At 37.9% G+C, this 23793-nt stretch overlaps 1 protein-coding gene across 1 annotated transcript in view; it reads right to left on the bottom strand.

Annotated features, from left to right (window-relative positions):
* Positions 1-570: 570 nt before the first annotated feature.
* The window catches only part of EMSY (EMSY transcriptional repressor, BRCA2 interacting), a 115107-nt gene continuing 91884 nt past the window's right edge, over positions 571-23793 (bottom strand). The window contains exons 14-21 of the mRNA XM_007940915.2: positions 23292-23490; positions 14407-14571; positions 12441-12596; positions 11354-11395; positions 8853-9004; positions 6378-6941; positions 4822-5322; positions 571-765 (exon numbers count right to left, since the gene is read on the bottom strand). Of these exons, the coding sequence (XP_007939106.1) occupies positions 571-765; positions 4822-5322; positions 6378-6941; positions 8853-9004; positions 11354-11395; positions 12441-12596; positions 14407-14571; positions 23292-23490 (1974 nt within the window). The remainder of the gene's footprint in view (positions 766-4821; positions 5323-6377; positions 6942-8852; positions 9005-11353; positions 11396-12440; positions 12597-14406; positions 14572-23291; positions 23491-23793) is intronic.

The following is a 23793-nucleotide window of genomic DNA, read 5'->3' on the forward strand; positions in this document are numbered from 1 at the left end:
TTCCACTAATTTAGTGATCTGATTTCCACCATCCAACAAGGACTCTTTAATGCTAGTTATTTTTTCTAGATATTTTATAAACTAATTATGAACTGAGCAAACATAAAGTATTAAACCAATTCAACACTTCCAGGGATTTGCAAAACCACACAAGATTTTTAAAAAACTGCTCCTGACACACCATTTAAAATACAAACTATTTATGTTCTTTTTTGATGTTTTGCTCAGTAAAAACCAATCGAGGAACATTCACAGGAAAAGTCTCTTTCCACTGCAAGATAAACTTTTCTGCCAGCCATCATTCTACAGAGGAGTATCAGGTCTTAAGTCACTGCAGATGTGCATTTTTTTTTTGGACTTTTTGTTTGTTTTTTAAAAAAGTACATTCCCTCGTGAGTTTTATCTTGTTTTAAAACGCTGCTCCTGAAGCAATATCTTGCTGAAACACTGCTGTTTCAGGGTCCACGGCCTAATTATGGGCAAAGTGCTCTTTAGACATCAAAATACAAGGGCTTCCCTGGACACCTGGAAACCAAACAGGTTTTAAAGTGCACTCCTGTGTCCAAAACACTAGGACCGTTCCGCAGAACTCTGAGACGGGCTGGCCTCAGTTCCATCCTCCGTGCTACTGTCTATGTCTTGTTCCATCGCTGTCTCATCATCATCCAGCTGCTGGCTGGTGAAGTTGTTGAGCTCAAGGAGCCCACTGGGCTCCACTACCACGTTGGAGCTGGAGTGACAAGGAATAGCATACTGGGGGATGGCCTAAAAGAGAAGACACAGGAGAGAAGCTTTACAGGAAGAAAAGGTAACAGAAGGATTTTTTTTCCTCAACAAAGCTAAGGGAGGATGAAAGGACACTGACACTTATTAACTACCACACTCCTGGGCACTGTGCTAGGTGCTTTCATATATAAGATTCTGCTAAATCCCTACAATACTGCAAGGAAAATGACTCCCATTTTACAGATAAGAAAACTGAGAGAGGCTAAGGGACTTAACCAAGGTTACATAGTTGGTCAGGGGTAATGCCAGAATTCAAATCCAAGTCTTGTACAACTCAAAGTGTTCTTTCCACTCCTTTATGGAGCCTCTTCTAACAAAGGAGGCTGAAGTCTGTTGTCTAATTCAAGAGACAGACTTTCAAAGACATTTTAATATGATCATTAAGCAAATTTAAATGGAAATGCAGTCACATTTTATTCTTTAATATCTGTACTGAATGATTAATTTTCTAATGCAAGTCATTTGGTGGTTCAAAGGGGAAGTTATTTGGGTCACACAGTAACCATTTTTATTGAAAATGAGTAGTAAAAGCATTTGAGTACAAGAGAGGGCAAAACTGTCTTCTGAAAAACAAAAATATCAGTAAGTGAACACATATTATGGGCACATTACCTTGTCAGATTCTTTTTCTTATTAGATAGATCTTTTTAAAAGCCAAATCAGTTTGTGTCATACCCCAGCTTAAAACTCTACAATCATTTATTATTATCGTACTTGCCATAAAAATCAAACTCCTTACCAGGGCTCCAGCCTCTGTCAAACATACTTGTACCTTAGGGCCTTTGCACTAATTCTTCCTGGAATACTTCTCCCTAAAACTTTGCCTGGCTGGCTCCATCCTATTACCCGTATCTTAGCTCAGAAGTTGAGAGGAGCCTTCTATGATCATGAAACCAAAAATATCATGCTAGGCCCCGCCCCTCATTATATCCAGATACATTTTCTTCACTGCATTTATCATTGGTTTGTTAAAATGCTTCTCATTCTTAGAATTTAAGCTCCATGAGAGCATGGACCAGAGTAGAGATCTTGACTATCTTGTCCACTGCTAGGTGCCCAGAGCTTTAAACAGAGTCTAACACACATCAGATGCTCAATAGACATTTGCTGAATGAATTTTTAACATTAAAAACCCTAAAGCAAATTTACATATCAGCACTTTGCAAATATACCTTGCCAGAATACTCTTTACTGGGGGACAGATGTTAATTTAGTTTTAACACTATCAAGAAAATAATGCAGGGCACATTGGCACTGGTTCTCGGGTGGAGGTGTGTTTGTACTAGGTGGGGCAGGAGGCCGAGGGTTTAGTTCAGCTCTGGCTCTGACTCGCTGTGGGCCTCAGAGTAAGTTGCCTCTCTCCTTTGAGCCTTAGTTTAATACTGTGTAAAATGAAGAGAGTTGGAAGAGAAATGCTTTAAAGATGTCTGCAGTTCAAAAACTCTCTCAGTTCCATCTATAAAGACTGCTTCAGGAGAAGAACTCTATCCACCTTGCTTACTCCTCTATCTCAGCACCTAGCACAGTGCCTGGAGCCCAGCAGATAAATAATAATACATGTGGAATGAATGAGTCAATGAAAGAAATATACATTGTCCATCTACTAAAAGGCTTTTCATTCAAAAGCATTTAACATTAAACATGTGGACTTTTTCCAGAGCATTCTTCAAGGAATTAAAGCACTTTTACAAACTTTCTTCACTAATCTCCATAGGTATTTTACTAAAGCAGTAAAATCAATAATTTAGATCAAAGCTTAGCATAACTAGTAAGAACCGAAGAGTTCTAGCAGTACATTAATGATGACTGATTATAACAATAGGACATTCTAGTCAGACACTCATCAGGTGCTGTATATACATTTTCTCTCTTCAACTTCCACATGACCCTGCAAAAGTAAGTGTTACTGTTTCTATTTCATGGATGAGAAAACTGAGGTACAGAGTCTAATTCAGCTGCTCAGTCACAATGCTAGTAAAGGTTAACAGTTAACTCAAGGTAATCGCTGACCCCAAAAGCATGGTTCTGAATCACTGTCCTTCCCTCTGAAACAGCACACCTACCTACATATGCTCCATGCCAAAAGCTACCTGGGCATTCTGTAGAGGGCCTACTCAGTAGCTACCATCCTTGATACATAAAGCAAATTGCATTTTTACCACTATTAAAAAAGTGCAGAACAGTAATTTCCAAATAAGCTATCAAACAGGATTTTCAGTTTAGTAAGTGTATCAATTTAAATCACCAATAAATTTCAGTAAAAATCGTAATGGGTGCCACCTATCGGGCAATCACTAGAGCCAGGTGATGTGCTTGGCACTTCGTCCCAATTTTATGCAGTCCTCACACCCATCCTGTGAAGTAGGTGTTACTTATTCCCATTTTACTGATGAGAAAACTAAGGGAGAGCAAGGTCGAGTGGTCTTGCCCAAAGTTACAGAGTGAATAGCAATCCCAGGAAACCACTCCTTTTCTCCTGTACCCTATCTCTTCAGGGGCAAAAAACAAAACAGAGAAACTTTTTGTCAATGATTACTTAATTCACTAACATCTGTATTTACAGAGAACAAATTATTTAGATAATTCAATAGCTATTTCTATCTACCTTCAGGGAGCTCTGGTAGCGTAGTGCCTAATGCACTTAAGTGCTAACCAGAAGGCTGGTGGTTCAAATCCACTGGCCACTCCTCGGGAGAAAGATTGGGCAATCTACTTCCGTAGTGATACTGCCTGGAAAAACCCAAGGAGGGGTCGCTATGAGTCAGGTCCAACTCGACGGCACGTAACAACAACAACAACATCTACCTTCAAGCATTTCCTCCACGTCTAATTATGCTTTTTTTGGTTTAATACTGGTTAATTTGCATTCTCTCATAGCTTAGTGTGAGGAGAAAGTTTATCACAGGAACTTCCAAATTATAAACTAATGAATCTATGGTAAATCCTACACTATCCACAATTCAGCACATCCAAATTTCAATGAGGTATAATGTGCTGTTCTGATATGTCTAAGTCATATATCTTGTCATGTTTAGCAGGAAATGACAAATGTCAAGAAAACAACCTGACACCTTACAAGAGGAAACAAACTAACAAAAAAAAACCAAACCCACTGCTGTCGAGTTGGACCCAACTCATAGTGACGCCTCCTTGGGTTTCCAAGGCTACTGCCTTCACCATGGAAGTAGATTGCCCAGTCTTCCTTCCAAGGAGTCGCTGGTGGGTTTGAACCGCCAGGAGAGGGAAATAAAACACAACTTCCAGGGACTAGAATAGACTCAGTAATTCTGCAGCCTTTCTCTATCACACATGAAGACACATGATTTTAGAATGGAGGGAATGTGATGCACAGAATGATCTACTGTCAATATTAATTATGTCTACTAGCCTGTACTTACCAAGGCAGAAAAATAACCACAACCAGATTTTTACTAAAAATGACTGGAATAAAAAGCCCATCTTTAGGGTTAATTCCAAATTAGATATAGAATTATTTAGAATCATCCCCTTACATCATGTTTCTCTAGATAATTCCAGTTAATTGAGATTCCATTGTCCTGAGAATCATAAATTTGGGTCAAGAATAACTATTGTGCTTTTGCAAAGAAAAGGTCCCTGAAATTAACTTGACAAAGAAGTGCAATCCAGTTATATTCCAGGAATTTTTGAGCAAAATTTAGGGAGCCAACGTTTGGACCCAGGAAACAGCTCATCTTCTGACTAGCTTGCTGAGATGACTCTGGCAAGTGTGACTTACACTCGTAAAATCAAGCTCAGGGCTTTTGTTTGTCTCCAAGGTGTGCTGTGTGACAAAATCCATCACATTTCTAAGATTCTCTTCCAGAAAATTAATTATAAATGTGTACATTGTAGGAGGTATTAAACCAAATTCATCAAACACTATCTCAAAACCAATCTTAAGTCTTCATACCTTCTTGGCTTGGAATGCCTGAATCCTTCTGGGACATCCCCAAACACACCCAAACTCACAACCTCCAAGGTACCAAGATTTCTCATTTTCCTTCTAATTCTTACCTGGATGATAATTTCTGCTGGGCTTTCTTCAGCTTTCTTTTGGCCTATATTCTGAATACGCATGAACTGGCCTGTCGCAGGCACTCCTGGTACGTCGATTTTCCTTGTCGTTAGGGGTGCGCCGACAGCAGATGGACTTGAACAGGACTCGCTACATTTCTGTTGCTGGGAAGTAGAATTTGCCATCCCTGCCACCACCACATGGGTGGAGGGTAATGATCCCACTTCACCAGTGAGCATACTAGTGGCAAGGGCCTTCTTTGGGGGTTCCACTACCATATGCTCTACATTTGTATCAATCTGAGCTTCCATCAAAGACATTTTCAAAATGTCTGACACTGCTGTCTTCTCAGAGGCCTGCATGGGAGATATGCTTGTAACTGGTGATGTCAACTTAGGCACAGAACTGCCACCAGTTATCTTTGTAACTGTGGGAGGCTGGCGCCCCTCAAAAGTTATCTTTGTAACAGAGGATCCTTGAGTTATAATTGGCTGCTCCACCTGAAAATAAATCGGGGTTGTGTGTGTTACAGCTACATCTCTTTGAGGAAACCTAATCAAACACCCCAGACAATATGGCAAAAGAAACATTCGTGCAGTATACTAGGAGGACATTTTTAAGCTCGCTGTTTTAATAAGAGGGCTGGATGGGAAATATATGGCTACTTTCCAGGAACCTAGGAATAGAGGAGGGACTGAAAAAACCTCTGTTCAGCCAGCAAAAGTTCATAGCAGTAAAGAGAAAAAAAAAAAAAAAAATCACAGCAGCCTTGTTTGTTTTCCTTTGGGATTTACATCTCCACATAGTACACCTTCAAAGCGTTTCAAATTCTTTACACAATTTTTGGCTTTTTAAAATAAAAAGAAGTAATGATTTCTTTTTTTCAATATTTTGCTTCCAATACATTCATACAAACATATCACATATATATGTATATATAAAAGTATATGTATATATATGTGTGTGTGTGTGTGTGTGTATATATATATATATATGTATTCATAATAAATACATACACACTTATCACTCCAATGCCATTGATTTTCCTTAATGTAATTTTTCTTTCAATGATCCACAGATAATTCCTCTGCAATCTAGAAGATAAATCTAGAAGATGAATTTCTTAACTATATGGTGATGATGTAAACAACAAAGGAAGACGTTCAATGAAGCTCCTTAAAAGACTGCAGTTTACGTAGCATTATTGGCACAGAAATAAAAAGTTTACAGACACAGAAATAAATATTGTATACCTAAAAAATAAAAATAATTTAGGGATATCAATTTTATGAACTGTTAGTCAGTGCTGAAGTAATTCATTAAAAACTGGCTGTAAAATTAAATTCTGAGTGCTATGTTTTTGTCTTCCTATATTAATGGGTGCATTTCTTCCCTAATGTCAACCTTCTGACGGGATACAGTACTATCAGCATAAGGAGGCTTTTGGATTTCCTCTTGCCAGGAGAAAGCACTGCTATCACGATAGGGCTGTGATGTTCTCATTTTTTCCGTGAACAGAGAAGTTTAACTTTGCATGCTATCAATATTCCGTTACCTGGCTTGTTGGCTGTTTCTCTGATGAGGCAGGGAGCGGCATTTGGCTCTGGGGGTTTTGGGGTTGCACGTAGATTTTTGGTTGACTCGGAGCTTGTTGCAGTTTAGGGAGCTGCTGCGTGGTTTTCACTGCAAGCACCTGCACTACAGTTTGTGGGGGCTGTGCCATTAAGTTAGGAAGCTGCCTGTCTTTGGCCACCATGGGATGCTGTGTGTGCTGTACATCTGGCTTGGGCTGTGCTTGTTCTTGCTGGAGAGGGGTGAGTTTCTGGTGTCTGATGGAAAGCTGGGGCATTTGCGGAAGTTTGTGCTGGAGCTGTTCTGCCTGCAGGTGGATGGTCTGCTTCTGTTTAGTCTGGAAGCACTGCAGAGTTTTCACTTGCAGCTGAGTCTGTTCCAGCTGGGGCTGGCTAAGTTTCTGCTGTTTAGCTGACTGTGACTGAGTTAGGGCAGATCGGTAAAACAGACCTGTCTGAGGGTCTAAAGTGTCCATCTCTTCAACCTCGCCCTCCTCAGTTCCAAGTTCCTCGCTGTGTTTGGTAAAAGCAGTGTGACTGCTTAACGCCTAAGTAAAAAAGGTACACAGTAAGAATGAAATAAGAAAAACACCTACATTGCTTCATTTTCCTCAAACTGCAAAAGACTTGATTATAAGATTCATTAAAAATAATTCAGAAGGAAGAGCCTGAAAGACAAAGAAACCTAAAGGGGACTTCAGCTTGAGACTTTTAGAATTTTAACTTGCAAACATTAAGTACCGTAATAACTAGTCTATTCACTTCTATAGCAAAAGTCCTAGAGGACCCAGAACTTATAAATAAGAGGCTAAGGTTGCCCTGCAGGCACAGACAACAGGGAAAAAGAAGAGAAAGGCCTCCTGGCTCAGGAAATGCTCTCTCAAGCCTATTCATCAGAGATTAGCCTCTAAGGGGACATCCAGAGGAAAGCCAAGGTTCACACTAGCCTCTTCAGCCATGTGCATGCCCAGCACTGCCTGGAGGTAAAAGATGCTGTCTGAGGGACATGCTCATCTGTCCCTACAGAGGCCCTCCCTGTGACAGGGTTTGTCAGGCTTCCTTCACCAACGTCTGAGTGAGCAATCCCTTAGACGAGCCCTCCTTGTCCCTTTGCTAGATTCTAGGCTCACCTGAAACAGCTTCCCAGAGACCTGGGTCCTAGGAGGGGACAGGAGCATTCCCGTCAGTGGAAAGAGAAATTGTTTGGTGTCAATTATAATAGTGTTGGGACAATATGAATGAGAGAGTTAGGGCTAGCCTGGCTGACCTCTGGTTAGCAGTCAAGTGCCTTAGGCACTATGCTACCAGAGAATTCAACATTTCTTCACTGCCTTTCAGGCAGTTTGCCTATAATTATGGTCAAATGCTACCAGTTGAGTTATATGATTTATGTGCCTACTAATAATTATTTAAAAAAAAAAAGCCCATTGCCATCCAGTCAATTCTGACTCATAGTCACCATATAGGACTATGACCCTATAGGAGTAGAACTGCCCATAGGATTTCCAAGGTTGTAAATTTTTATGGAAGCAGACTGCCTCATCTTTTGCCTAAGGAGTGGCTGGTGGGTTCAAACCACTAACCTTCAGGTTTGCAGTTGAATGCTTTAACCACTGCACCACCACAGCTCCTTACTAATGATAAGTCATGCAAAAATCTGATATCCATGATATAACTAGGATTTATACAATAAAACAGAGGCAGTACAATTTGCAGTTAGACAGATCTCGGTTTAAATTCTGTCTCTGCTATCTGAGGCAAGTTAGGTCCAAAAGCATGCATTTCCTCATTTGTGAAAAAAAAAGGAGTAATATACCTACCTTGCAGGATCATAGTGAGAATTAAAACAGTTAATACTTATAAAGATCAAAGCATAGAATCTGGCACAAAATCACCTTAGCATAAAGATTATTTTTCCTTTTTCTCATCACCCACATTATCAGGTTTTTCTGTTTTATATTCATTCTCTCCTTCCTGTTGAATCTCTTCTTCTTTAATTGGTCACAAATAGTTAAAGAAATCAAATATTTATTTACCTACTTATTCACAATGGTCCTGTGAGGATCCATTACAGAAATAAAAAACAAAACAAGCAAACAAAAGAGCCTAGCAAAAAAAGAGCTAGATAAGCCAAATGCTATTTCATTTGAAAATGTTATTCACCTCAGATAAATTCTTTCATAACAATAAAATACACAGAAACAGTCACCAATCCTGATATCATTTCATTTAGATTGTTCATCCTTTAAAAATGCTAAGAGTTCACAGAAGATTCAAGGAAACCGTTTCTTCATTGTTTTGAGGTGTTAAGAGCCTCAATTCATTTCTCGTTTTCACTACTTACAGATGAAAGAACTATACATTCTATGATTCAGTATTTTTCCCTTAAATAGAAGATGGAAGGGACTCTTATCTTATGAATAAGGCAATTACAGAAGGCTGGAAGAAAGAGATACAACCTGCTGCATAATGTGGGTGATTGCGCCAGTGGAAGATGCCGGGATGGACTTCACCACCACTGAAGTCTGTGTTGCAGTCTGTGACTGAGCCACGTGCTGGAGCAGGGTCCTCTGGGGCTGAGAGGGCTGTTGGGGCTGGGAACGATGGCTTACTAGAAACAGAAACAATAATGCTATTTCTCCAGAAATCACCACAGCACTTTAATCAGTAGTCATTTTAAACAAATGACTGTGAACTAGTGTCACAGAGTATGTGGTATTGTGAACCAGAGAAAACCAGAGTCTGACCATCTACAAGTTGTATAACTCTAAGAAAGTCACTTACCTTCTCTTAGGGAGTAACAGAGCTCTAGTAAGGATGAGATGAGAAATGTATGTAGAAGCACTGTGACAACTATTATCACAAAGGAGGAACAAATTCCTTAAGGTTATATCCTCCTGTGGGTTGTACTCACTTCTCCAATGATTTGTATCCCATTAAGGTAATAAAGCAATAATCAGTTTCTATAATCAAATCCCAGACTATTATGTTTAAGGATAGTTAAGATAATACAAGCTCCTTAATCAGTCCCAGTGCTAAACACAACACAAAAATCAGAAGCAATCACTTCTTTGTATGAAGTGGCACTGCCCCAGGGCCTTACAGTATATACAGTTATAAGAAGTCAGAGTGATATTACAGAAAGAGAACTGGACCAAGAAGCACACCTGGATTCTGTTCAGCTCTTCTACCAAACAGCCAAGTGAATTTGAAGAGGTACAACCCTCTATTAATCTTTAAAACCTAAGAGGTTTTGTTTGTTTGATTTTTTAAAAATTAATGGTGTAATAAAAAATTGCTGTTTCCTAGAAGAGGACCAAATGAAATTACAAACTAAAAAATGATCTTTAAACTATAAAGCAGAAAACATATGTAAGGTTACTAAAAAAATAGAAAAAAAAAAAAAATCAGTGTTCTTTCTTCTTCCAAATTTAATTCATCTGACACAGGTCCCATGGAGTAATTAAAACTATACACCTACACTCCTCGGAAGGAAGATGGGGCAATCTACTTCCGTAGTGATACTGCCTCGGAAACCCAAGGAGGGGTCTCTATGAGTCGGGTCTGACTCAACGGCACATAACAACAACAACAACAAACTTAGATGCTAATCAATTATCTTTTACCAGCCTCAATTTAAATTTTTTAAAAGTAAGAACATTTGCCACTTCTTACTCTACAGAGTTTTAAAATGCCTATGGATACTGGGAAACCAACTCTTCCAATAAGGAACAAATAGAGCAGAGCAAATCTGTCAATTAACTAGGAATTGTGAGAATATCAAAACCCTGTCAGTAGCCCATGATCCTAATGTCCATCTACCTTCATCTACAATCTCAAGTAGTACTGACTGCACACTTAGACAAGGCACAGTGGGAAGACCAAGAGTAAAAAATGACTAGTACAGAAAGCAATGGAAAAACCCCATCTATGTATTATAAGGACAGAATTTTAAAACTATCCAGTGAAATATAAACAAGTTTTGCTTCTTTTTATGATGGATTCTATCTAGATTTACAAACGCTATTTTTCTGTTGTTGCTGTACACAATCAACATGTGATACAAGAGCTTATAGCCAGCACCATCAGTATTCTTTTCCAAATTTAAATTTTCACCACTTTACTGTATTTCACAGTATGTTTTTATGTACATTTTAAATTATATGAGTTAATAAAAAATCTTAAGGCTATATGTGTTCAACCAAAAGGAAGTCAAGATTTACATTACACAACTAATGAAATCATTTACAATATGATTGAGTAGGAGAAAAAACAATTACACTAATACTTAAAAAAAGCAAGCAAATTAATGAGTTTTTCTTTTTGAGGGACACATCATCAGAAATGCACAACATTTTAAAAATAAATTTCTGATTAAATTACCTTATTAAATGGAACATTTCTGCTGCCCATATTAATTTATATAATGAAAATTTTTTTATTAAGGCATGAAATAGATTTAATAGAAGACCAACTAAAACTATTTAAAAATAATCCTCATTCAGGATACTATAAACCTCTTCATAGTAATTCCCTGGAGTTTAGGAAAGTTCGAGAAAACTAACACCCACCACCAGAGGATCAGACAGGGGCCAGGGTCAGGCAGTTGGCTTTGAAGTCAAAGAAAAAGCTCAATGTCACGAGGGTATGATGAGAAGAGACTGTAGAAGGAGGTCACAGAGTGAACATTTGGAACAGCTGAAGTGACCTTAACTGGGCCATATACATACCATAAAATAGTCACTTATTTCTTTAAACATTTTTTCTAGTGTCAAATTGCTCATTTCTGAAGAAGAATCCCACTATTCTCTGCATAAGGTAACTCTCCCTCCCTTTCACTAGTGGAGCTTACCTTTCCTCTACCAGATCAGAGTAGAGCGCATCCATTTAAATGGTCCCCCCCAAAAAAACAATGGTCTGTTATCTTCAATAATGTTACAAATGGATGCACACCACTTACCTAGAAGGGGAAAAGCAACCTCTGTCCCCTCCTCAGTGCACTCTGAAAAGGACAAGGAAGGGAAGAAATCATAGGTCTTTACATCTGTTTACCATCTGATACTCTGCACCACCCCTAGAGGTTAATACTAGTTTCTGTCACATACTGGTCTCTGCTTTAATTGGCTTTCTGCTAAGTATCTCGAAAGAGAAAGACCCTAGATGACTTTCCATAATCTTTTTCTTTTTTTTCCCAGACTGGATTTTCCCTTTGGTTAATTTTAATAATATTAATCTTAATAATATAACCTGAAATAATGCCAAAGAATTCTTCTTCCCTCTTTGGTATTTACATCCTTCAAATATTTTTAACTTTATGTTCTCCTTTAATTACTCCTTAAGAAAACTTAAGACAGGAGTTCTTTACATATTGCCTCATTAATCATTTCTCCTAACCCCTTAATTATTGACATTACTATTCTCTGAACTATTTCAAATCTCAAGGTAATGAAGTGTCCAAAACAGAAAGCAGTTTTCCAGGTGTGGTTTTACCAGAATATGAGAGAAAGAATCTATTATCCTTCCTGTTCTTTTTCTCCACGTATGCCATCCAAAAATCTCATTAGCATTTTTTGCTGCCAGACCACATTTTAAACAAATATCTAATATGCTTCCCACTAGAACTCCTAAGTATTTATAGAGATTTAAGGTTTTCCATATATATATATATTTGCATTATAAAGGCTAAATTTTATACTTTCTTTCTCCCTTGATCCATCTGTCCCATAAATAAAAAATCCAGATGCATGAAAATACTTGTTCTTACATAAAAGATACTTTATTCTCTCTCTACAACTGCTGCCCTATTCACAGAAGTCAGTTACAGCCCACTTGTAGTTCTGTATCATTTACAAACTCCATAACATCCTATTGATTTTTTTCCTAGTTATTAAAGACAGAGTAAAGCCCAAGGACAGCATGAATTTGCTCTGAGAGCAAACTGGAAATATATATATATACTTTTCCTTATTCTCCCCCAAACAACCATCCCATGAAATCCAGAAAGGTAGCTCTCCTACCTTAATACTACTTTTTAATAGGACACCTACCAGTAGTGATGTATTCAGCAACTAGTTCTGACTCTACCACAGCAATTGATGGACTCTCAGGAGAATGTCTCTTTTCCTGGGTCATCTGAATAGGCACTGCCATTTGACTCAAGTCAATAGTGGGTTGTCTTGGTTTAGATTCCAATTTTTCCTTTACTGCATAAAAAAGTCAGGGGAAAAGTTAACTTTTATTATAAACAGATACCAAAACCAGAGTTGTCCATGGGAAAAAAGAACCAATCCTCTGGGGTGCCACAGTGGCAGTGATTAAGGAGGCAGTGAATTGGAAAGAGAGAAGCAGAACTGCTATGTGCGGCTGCACAGTGTACAACTTGTACAACCTCAACCAGCAGACTAGCAAGAAGGTGCTCTAAACATAACAAAAATATCTGAGACTCATACAATCAGGCTAAAATCCCCCCTACTATCACTAGGCCAAACAACTGGGTTTGCTATTTCCCTGATATAGACTCTCCTTAGGACATTTCCTTTACCCTTCTTCAAGTTAGTCCCTGGTGTTCTTGAGCTCACCAACCTAAAAACAAAGGGCAAATAAGCAGTACAGTATGATTTGATCTAGGGCACAGCTACTCAGAATTGCAAAACACAGTGACCAGTTTAATTTGATCTATTAAAAATTTAAGATAATCACCAAAGAAATTTACAATGTCTTCAATGACTCTCAAAGAATAAAAATGTTTACTGTTAGGCAAAAATGGCCTCTCTAAGTCTACAAAAACGTCTGAGAGTCATCTGGAACCAAGATTGGCTTCAGTGGATAGACCTACTTTCTATCTCATTTCTACCCTTTTTTTTTTTTTACAAAGGCTACTCAGTTAGTTCCTGCTCTCTAACTTTTAAAGTTGTGCTAAGAGGAAACTGGCTATAAGGCAATAAGGAAAATGGCTGAGTGTGTCAAAGACAAGAAACTGAGGAATGCCTAAGATAAAAAGTAACACCAATAGAAGTATTAACCAAAGATTTAAGTGCTAGCATTCTTTGTTGTTGTTGTTGTTATGTGCCATCGAGTCGGTCCCGACTCATAGCAACGCCTCCTTGGGTTTCCAAGGCGGTATCACTATGGAAGTAGACTGCCCAACCTTCCTTCCGAGGAGTGGCTGGTGGGTTTGAACCACCAGCCTTCTGGTTAGCAGTCAAGTGCCTTAGGCACTACGCTACCAGAGCTCCTAGCATTCTTTGGGTAATGTAAAGTAGATGTTACAATAAACAGCAACCAGTAATTAAGTCCACTGAATGATCATTCAAATTATTTCCACCAAGTATATAATGTAAGTGAAAACAATCATTTAAACAAAGAAAACAAAACAAAACAAAAGGAATATAAGTCACCCCAGAAGCAGAGGAGGCACTGAACTAGTTATCAAAAGAAAATCATTCTGTCACTAACCAAATGGATAACCTCTCTGGATCTCAATTTATTTATCAGTAAAATGAAAGGACTGAATGAGGTATCTTTGACCTACTATAACAGAAAAGTCAGTAGAACTGAGAGTATCTTTAACAGACTCTAGGACAAACTTATAACTAGAAATACTGATGAGATCTTATTATATGAGGATAGCTTTCCATGGACACTCACTCATACTAAGGAATAAATATAAAGACAGAGCCCTTTACTCAGCCACCTTCTAGCCTTGTTGAGAACTGGCAACTGCACTGCATTTATCCTTTATGCTTAGGAGTAATGGACCTACTCCTTTCTGGTGGTAAGAAGCAACAGGACTGTCCATTTTAAGCAGAAGACAGAGAGAGGGTGCTGTCATTTGTTTTCTCCTTTCTATTAGTACTTTGACAAGTAAACAGACTGTACCAACGATCGCACACAAGTCCAGAGGGGGGAAATGTGCTCAAATAATAACAAAGAAAATATAACAGTGGTAGTGTTTTAGCACAACCCATCTCTAGAGAAAACATGCTTCATTCAATTGAGCATGTGAATTCATACCTGTTGTCTGTTGGAGTTCTAATAGAGCTTTGATTGTTGAAGTAGCTGATTGTGATTCACTGGATACATCCTGATAAATTATGGTGGGGCTAGTCTCCATTGCAATCTCATGTTCTGACCAATCCTGACGCCGGGAAGCAATTACATGAACTACAGGCTGGGAATCTGTTTTATATTAGTTAAAAAAAAACAAACCCTATAAACAAAGTTTCTCTTTTATAAAAAAAAAAACAAAAAAAACAATTTGTTTTTGTTTTATATTTGTATTTATTGTAAACTTTATGCTTTATCTCCCCAACAAGACTGTAAGCCCCAGAGGGCATAAAGGTCTTTCACTTCTGCATTCATTCATTCACTCATTCCTCCCTTCCTTCCTTCCTTGCTTCAACTAGGAACCTATTTGCTAGAATCTACATTTGCATTGAGGGCATAAAGAAGCTCACAGAATTATCAGAGGATACTTAAGAAGCACACAATCTAGTTGGGGAGACAGACATGTAAAAAGACAAATTACAGTTCAATGTGATAACTGCTATAATAAATAGTTTGTATTTGTGTAGGTGGGTGCATGTTTGTATATAGTAAGAACAAAATGTTGTAGGAGTCTTATTTACCCCAGTGCACCTGAAAATGGTTCTGTATTACAGCATGAGCACTCAGTCAACATGTATTGGATGGCTGAATTACTGAAAGGAAATCCTGTCCACCAACAGCAAGAAAGGACAGATGACCTAGAAGGAGCATGATATAACAGGACAAGTATAACATTTGGAGTTAAAAGTCATGGGTTATATAGCCCCAGCTCTATCAATACTAGCAAGTTGATTCTTTGGGTCTTAATTTCATCATTTCTAAAATGGAAAATTACCTCTCTAACTTAAGACTTCTAAGGATAAAATGAAATAATATATAAAAGACTTTTATAAACTACAAAGGACAAAAGAAATATTATTATTATTGCTATTATGGCCTGAAAATTCTCTCTCAATTCTAAGACTCTTTATTAAGTTCAAAATAAACTATAGCCCTAATTCAAGATTGTTCTTTTTATCATACTCATGCTATACAACAAATATGTATATAAGTAGTAAATGTGTATCAAATCAAGCAATAAATTACTTGAGTTTTCCATCTATAAAATAAGCAGTTCGGACTAGACTATCACTGAATTTTTAACTCCTTTGTCCAAGATATCATATAGAAAATTATGAAAGATATAAAGGCATGATCCCTCCTCTGAAGTTTAGATTATAATGGGAAAAACATATTCAAATAAAACAGACTTCTTGAAGAAAACAAAATCAATACACAACAGATTTGGAATTTTAAATTACCATTAATAAACTGTATTTCAAAAAACACTGGGTAGAATATATGTCATTCCAAGGATGGATGATTTCCATTGAACTTCAAAAAAAATGCAGAAGACTGAAGTACACAATCTTGCAATATTAAATGACATGTGAAATACTTAATAGTTTTTCTTTACTCATTCTAAGTAGATATACAGACTCTAAGCTTAACTGATTACGTTAGGGAATAACTCCTTTTATATAACCTAAGTTCTCAAACATAAGCAATCTTCATGATGATATAAGTACCTCTTGTTTAGGTGAGAGGACCTATAGGTAAAGAATGACTGTGTAATCCAACTCTATGAGACACACTGAAAATCTAGGAGAAAGCATTGACTGCATCTATAGTGAGATAATGTAGAAAGGAATTAGAAAAGGAAGACAAACTTTTACAAGGGAGAACCTATTAGAGACTGTAACCCAAAAACATCATCCTGTAGGGGATGGAGTAATTGCTCACTGATCTGCCCATACTGATCACAAAGTATCACTATAGCAACAACCCCAACAGCTGTGACACAGAATGAGTACATAAAGTCAAATGTGAAAACCATTCCCTAAGTGATTCTCCACCCTACTTTTGGTTTATACTTGTAGCAAGATAAATCTACTGCCTATCAAGCCTGATGTTACCCATCTGATTATGCAGTAAGCATCCATCTAGACTCCTCTACCTCTCTTGAGGATGATGACCTGCTTTCCCCACAAGTTACTCAACAAATACTGGATAGCTACTACATACTAGGTACTAGATAGACATACTTCATTATTAATCCAAAGGCGTCTCTCTACATGGAAGAATGTGCCCTATGTCTTTAGTATAAAAAGTCTATATCACACTATCAGAGACGTATAAGACCTCTCAGCTAAATTACTCTTAAAGTTTGCTTAGTGCCTGATCAGTTCTATATCAAAATTTTCACAATATCTCTACCAGTCTGGGAGCACCAGAGAATTCTCCACTTTCTAAGATTGTCTCCTTCCATCTCTGCCCAGCTGACAATCAGAAAAGTCTTCCTGTGACTTTTCTCCAGTGGTTCTAGTTTCCATCTATGTATCCACAAAGACCAATTCCTTTCCCTCTTCTAGACAATAGTCCTCAAGATAATTGATGATAGCACCCACGTCCCTCCTACCCCAACTTACTCCTTATCTTCTCTTCTCTAGGATAAATACCCGGTTGCCACCAACCATTCCTTATACAAAATGATTCTCAGATGCCTTACACACCTAAATCATTGCTTCTAAACTTAGCCCAAGATGCCTATATCCTCTCTGTGATGTAATACGTACTTGCCCTCTGAAGCACTGTCATAAAGTCCAAGGCCTTCCCAGTATCACCCAAAATGTTCCAAGAACATTAGTTCCTCAAAGTGTTTGGCAAAAGAAGGGTTCCATGGTCAAAAGTTGGGGAACATTTTACATTATATATTCAACTCTTCATTTATCACAATATATATGGGCACATACTGGCTCTGAAAAGTCTTGCCCAAAATACATTTTCTTTAACTCAGGTTTATTCCCCACCCTCACCTTCACCTATCAAGATGATGCAACTTCAAGAAATATCATCTTAGAAATTGAGTTGTAGCCTATCTAAGCAATATCTTTACAGGATGCACTTTTTTTATTTGCCCCATGCCTTGCTCCATTTTAAATCCCTATCCTTGGTTTTCTCTCCTTGTTCTCCTCTATTTTACTTAATGTAATCTTGTATTCAAGTTAAACCTTAAATCTTTCCGAAATAAGGCAGGATATAAAGAAAAACATATACAGCTCTAAATGCTGGAACACTGAGGTACAGATAGCAAGGGAGTCTCACACTAGTGGTATCTAGAACCCAATGAGGCTACCACAGGAGCTGTGGAAGGCATATGACTAAATCTTCAATAAGTGACCTAAGTAAGCATGGCCTTGAAATGTTAGGCTTTGTCAGTATTTAAGCAACAGTAGTACAGCACTTAAGAGGCCCACTCAAAAGATTATGATTAACTCCAGAAAGGAAACATTTTGGATTCAGGTGACAAAGAGTGTATAAGGTTGGCACATATAAACTCTATACCACAGTTATTATGGTTGCCAATTCAGTGCAATCTAGCTTCTTTGCTAAATACTGCATATACAGAAATAAATATGATCCTTGGTCTTGAAAAGCCTAGTGAAGATGAAAAGAATTATAATAAGCAAACAAAAAAAAGTACAAAATACAATGGCTAACATTAAAATAGCTGCTAGTACAAAGTAATATTGGAAGCACAGTGTGGGAGGCCTTGTCTGTCAGTTTGTCATATGGTGATGGCTTGCGTGTTACTCTGAGGCTGGAAGCTATGCCACTGGTGTTTCAAATGCCAGCAGAGTCACCCACGGTGGAGAGGTTTCAGTGGAGCTTCCAGACTAAAACAGCTTTGGAAAAAGGAAGGGGCTTCCTCAAAGAATTGGCCAGTGAAAACCTTATGAATAACATAGCGAGGACCATGAGGCTGGCGCAGGATCAGGCAGCGTTTCGTTCTGTTGTACACAGGGTCACTATGAGTCAGAGCCGACTTGACGGCACCTAACAACAACAATAACAGTGTGTAAGGAAAGATTAACCCTGGCAGGGTGATCATGAAAAGCCTTACAACAGGGTAATGATGAAGACTTCTATTCTAGCCTGTGAGGAGACAGTTCAGGAATGAAGTATTGGGCTTAAACTGCGTTCACAGCAGTGGGAGATAACAGGAAGTTTAGATGTAATTTTAAGGCAATCGATTGGAGGAGTTCCCTTGACATAAAAAATACTTTTATATTCCAGAACTCGTGTAGGGAAAGTCATCAGAAAAAGGATCTAAAGTCAAGAAAAGGTTGATTTTTCCTTAAACAAGAATGTCAACTATTACATGTAGAAAGAATGACAGACGTTAGAAAATCATCAATGAGTACGAAAACTAGTGGACAAATGTTTAATAGGGGAAATATTTATATAGTCTCAAAGTATCTCCTCACAAATTATCATTCATCTCAAAGGGAAATATGATAACTTTACAGTGGAGAGAGAGAAGCCCTGGAGCCACAGTGATTAAAGCTTCCAGCTACTAACAAAAGGTCAGTGGTTTGAACCCACCAGCTACTCCATGGGAGAAAGATGTGGCAGCTTGCTTCCATAAAGATTTATAGCCTGTGGGGCAGTTCTACTTTATAAGGTTGCTATGAGTCAGAAGGGAGCTCTGGTAGCATAGTGGCTAAGACACTTGCCTGCTAACCAGACGGCTGGCGGTTCAAAACCACCAGCCACTCCTCGGAAGGAAAGTTGAGCAATCCTACTTCCGTAGTGATACTGCCTCGGAAACCCAAGGAGGGGTCGAAATGACTCAAAGGCAGAGGGCTTGGGGTTTGGTTTTTTTGTTTTGTTTTGTTTCACAATGAAGAAAACTGGAAAACACCATTTTAACCAAATGACATTATCAGTATTTGGACAAAATGACATATACCTCCTAAACTGAGGACAAAACATCACATCTGTGGAATTCCAGTTAAATCGAATCCTGAGGAAACATTAGACAAAACCAATTCGAAGGGCTATTGCAGCTGGCCTATACTCCTCAAAATTGTCAAGGTCAAGAAACACAAACAAAGGCTGAGGGACTAACCCCATGACAAGGAGAATAAAGAACTCTGACAGTTAAATGCAGCTAAATGTAATGGACGATTCTGAACTGCATCATGGATAAGGGGCAAAAAAGATATAAAGAATATTATATTTTTTTAAAAAAAAAGTATTACTGGACAATTGATAACTTATATATGGATTATAGATCAGAAAATAATAGAATTATAACAATTGTTAAATTTCCTGACTTTGATCACAGTACCTTGGTTATGAAGAAGGAAAAAAAAACACTAAAAATCAAACCTACTGCCATCAAGTTGATTCCGACTTATGGTAACCCCATGTGCTACAGAGCAGAACTATTCCACAGGGTTTTCTTGGCTATAATTTTTACAGAAGCAGACAGCCAGGCCTTTCTTCCATGGCACTGCTGTGTGGGTTTGTAGCTAATTGCAAATTACTTGTGCACCCAAGGACCTTTCATGAAGAGAATAATCCTTAGGAAATATATACCTACAAATTTAAGAATATAAGGTAAAGGAACATTATGCTTGCAACTTGCTCTCCAATGGTGAAAAAACATTTAAAATTATATATACAGAGAAAGAGAGAGAATCAATGACAAAGCAAATAGGGTACAATGTATACAAGTCATGAATCTAGGTAAAGAGTATGCCAAGAATTCTTCTCACTACTTCTGCCACTTTAAAAGTTTGAAATTATATCAAAAATAAAGCTTCCTTAAGAAAAAAAGGAGCTAAAAACTATAAAGCAATGTAAAGGAAAAATGGACAGCTTTGTAGTATTCATATTTCTAGTAGTTACGGCCCTTGTATAATTTAAAAACCAGCATGATTTTAGACTGACCAAAACCTTAATCCAGTTCTTTTTATTTTTTTAAACATTTTATTGTGCTATAGGTGAAAGTTTACACACCAAATTAGTTTCCCATTCAACAATTTATACACATAGTGTTCTGTGACATTGGTTGCTGTCCCTTTCTCTTTAAATCATTATATATATAATCCCAGCCCCCTGCATTTGTGAGAATGTACTAATAAGAAGCTATACAAATGATATGAAGTGAGGGGCAAACTCAGATTACAAAAACTGGCTTTATAGTCAACTTCATTAGTTCACCTATTCTGAACTGTGAAAATTCTCAGTATTACAGACTATTTTAAAAAGAAACAATACACAATGAAAGATAAAGAATAAGTAAAATAGATTACATCATACATAAACAGAAGAGCAGAAAACCTTACACATAATCACTTGTAAAAACAGGCAAACTTTTGTCCCATTCTTAGAATGAAAACTGAAGACTCACTAGTGATATTGGCATGTTTGGGAAGTATTGATTGGCTATGGTGCAGTGAATTACTTAATAGGGCTCTTCTAGCCATGGTCTTTGTGACTCTCACCAGAAAAATGGGTGAAACTATGCAAATGTAAGGTGCTTGTGCCCCACCAAAGGGATTGGACAGCTTGCCAATAATGTTAGTAAGGTACATACCACATTTGTGGGGGTGAAACCAAGGCAAATAATGTGTATGGAACCCTAATATGGGGATTGGTCAGTCCTGCCATTCCACTAGGCTAAAAATGAGCCATCTGAGAGGCAGAAAAGGGGGATCTCAGTACCATCAAAAGAGAACAGGCAACAGTGGAGCATGTCCTTTGGACCTGAGATTCCTGCACACAGAGACGTGGCAGCAGAGGCAGTAGATCCAAAAGACAGACATGAAACAGAGCAGCAAGCTTCCTGGCCTATGGAGCAAAAAAGTTGAGTGCCAGGAGGCTTGCTGGTGGAGTGAGGTGCCTCGCTGGGCACCAGCAAAGCTGAAAGAGCTTTGTAACATTTGCCTGAACAGGGAAAAGGCCAAGGCCATAGAGAAGCAGACCTGTGGCACGGCTGACAAGAACATGTCCCGACTGAAGAACTGTATCCTGAGTTGTTTCTGATCCTGAGTTGCAACTTATTACTTCCCTAATAAACCCCATAATCGTGAGTATTATCTGTGAGTTCTATATAGCCACTGCAACAAATTATCAAACTCAGCAGAGAAATGGAGAGTTCCATGGAAGGAATGGCTGATATCAGAAATGGCAAACAGATTGAAGGGTAGCTGCACGTCTGACCTCCACCTCATAGGAATCAGCCTCGGGCTGCTGATGGTGATTCCTTCTCCCCCTTGAGAAGCCAGAGGAAGTCAGATGAAGACCCTGCCTCCACACCCTTTTGGCAATGGCTTACAGCTTCCTTAGGAAAAGACTAGCAATTTCAAAGGATCCCTGAGATTATTCACATATGGATGGGTGGATAGGTGGATGGAGGGACAGACAGAGAGACAGAAAGATAAGTAGATGGGTCTAGAGATCTTTACTGTTTGTGTCTCCCTTTGACACCAACTTATAGCTAAATATTTTACCTAGCTTCTATGAGAGTGGGGGAGGGAACTCTCAAGGGCAAAAAAAGAAAATATTCAAGGAGCCACAGACATGAAAATAAAAGAGGATAATGAAGCTGGTTTGTTGAACTAAGAATGGAATTAATATCAAATCACTAAGTTTGAAAGAGAGAATAAGCATCACTCCACTGTAACTAGCACATAAATTGATACATAATAAAGAATGAGTAGATCTTAGCAAACTGATTCAGAAAACATTACTATCATTGATAATAAGCTGAAGAAAACGATCTACTTTCTGAAATAAGTGCTATATTGTTTGTTAAAAATCAACATGTTTATTTATTTTTAACTCATGAGTGTTTGAGGACCATTTCAAAGGCTACTTCTTTCACATCACTGTCTCACTAGAGTGTAAACTTTCAGCCTTTGGGGTTTTTGTTTGTTACTAACAAAATACTACCTGGTACTAGGGTTTTATCTGTACACTTTCATCCCCTATTCTAGATATTAAGTTCCTAGAGGGTAAGAACTACATTTTATTCATCCTCTATAGGGTCTAGCACAATGTACAAGATTCAACTAGTAGTTGTTAATTGAATTAATGGAATAACCAGAAATTTGACCCATGTAAGACCAATCTGGAAAGAGTCCAGATTCAGTTTATTAAATAACATTGTTTGCACAATACGAAGAATTTAAACTAGAAACATTAAGGCTAAGAAAGCACTCCAGAGGGGATAATGAGGAGGCAAGGAGTGGGAATGGAGTGAGTGAGGAATAAGCAAGGAAAGAGAAACAGTTTTGCTTATATGCATCAGAACGCATAAACATAGATATAAATATACCATCTGACAATAAGAGCAGTTAAGATAAGTGATAGATATGAGTATTAGATTTATAGAAGATCTCAAAAGCCTATGATCATGAATTTATTTCAAGAGACCTGCCAGTTGGAGAGTTTAGCACCATAACTTGCTCCTTATAAGTGGACAAGCATAGTTATCAGCTAAACTGGGATACCTTTGAGTGAAAAGGGCATGCCATTAATAATTATACTAGCTCAATAGGTATAAACTAGGACTGTCCCATACAAACTGGAATGTATGGTCACCTTACTAATGGCCCACTTCCAGCTACCTTGATCCTCAAGGTTCAGGAACAACTACTTCAAAAGGTATATTCCCTTTCTTGTATACTTCTCCCCCTACTTACCCAAGCAAAACAAGAGGAATATGAGAATTACCATCTGGGAATCATGGGTCTATGTAGTTTAATAGCACCTACCTGACAAAATCATCCTCTAAAGTTTACCAATTATTTAATGAACATAAGCCATATTAGGAAGAATAGTAAGTTTCACCAAAAATAAACTTCAGCCAGTGATTAATATCAAACAAAAGAAATCAAAAGGATCAACAAATTAAAACATGAAAGTTTGTTTTGGAATCTCTAGATCCAACTTCTATTTTAGAACTAGGGCACTATGTCAGTGATGATTATATAAATCAGAAGTAAAATGTCTCTTACCTTGGGAACTTTGGGAGGACTCTGTAGAAGAGGAACTACTATCTGTATAACTCTGTGATTCTTCTTTTCCCTCCTGAATAGATGAATTACCAGCTTCTGCTACCCTGGATGCTTGTTGTAATGTTTCTGTTACCAGCTGCCTTGTTTGTTCACTAACAACTGTAGCTTGAAACGTCACTGGTTTGGGTTTAATAAGAACCTAGAAGAAAAGCAGAAACATATCCAAATGAAATTTCAGAGCACTATTTACAACGCTAAACTTCTAGGTCATGAACTAATATTTTTCAGACATGGAATTCAGCATCCGTCCATTTATCATGCTTTGGGCAAAGTACTGTTCATGAAAGACTAACTCAATCTATGGAAAAATACAGTTAACTCACATACAACTTTTAATTTTTTTTCCCACCCAAATCAATATTTATCTCTATCTATCTAACAGCGTTCCCTCCTCTCCCCTCCCACCCCTGGTAACCAACAAAGAAAATTTCCTCCAATAGAT

This window comes from Orycteropus afer, unplaced genomic scaffold (genome assembly GCF_000298275.1).
Source record: "Orycteropus afer afer isolate SDZICR_OR568_19922 unplaced genomic scaffold, OryAfe1.0 scaffold00074, whole genome shotgun sequence".
NCBI classification, from domain to species: domain Eukaryota; kingdom Metazoa; phylum Chordata; class Mammalia; order Tubulidentata; family Orycteropodidae; genus Orycteropus; species Orycteropus afer.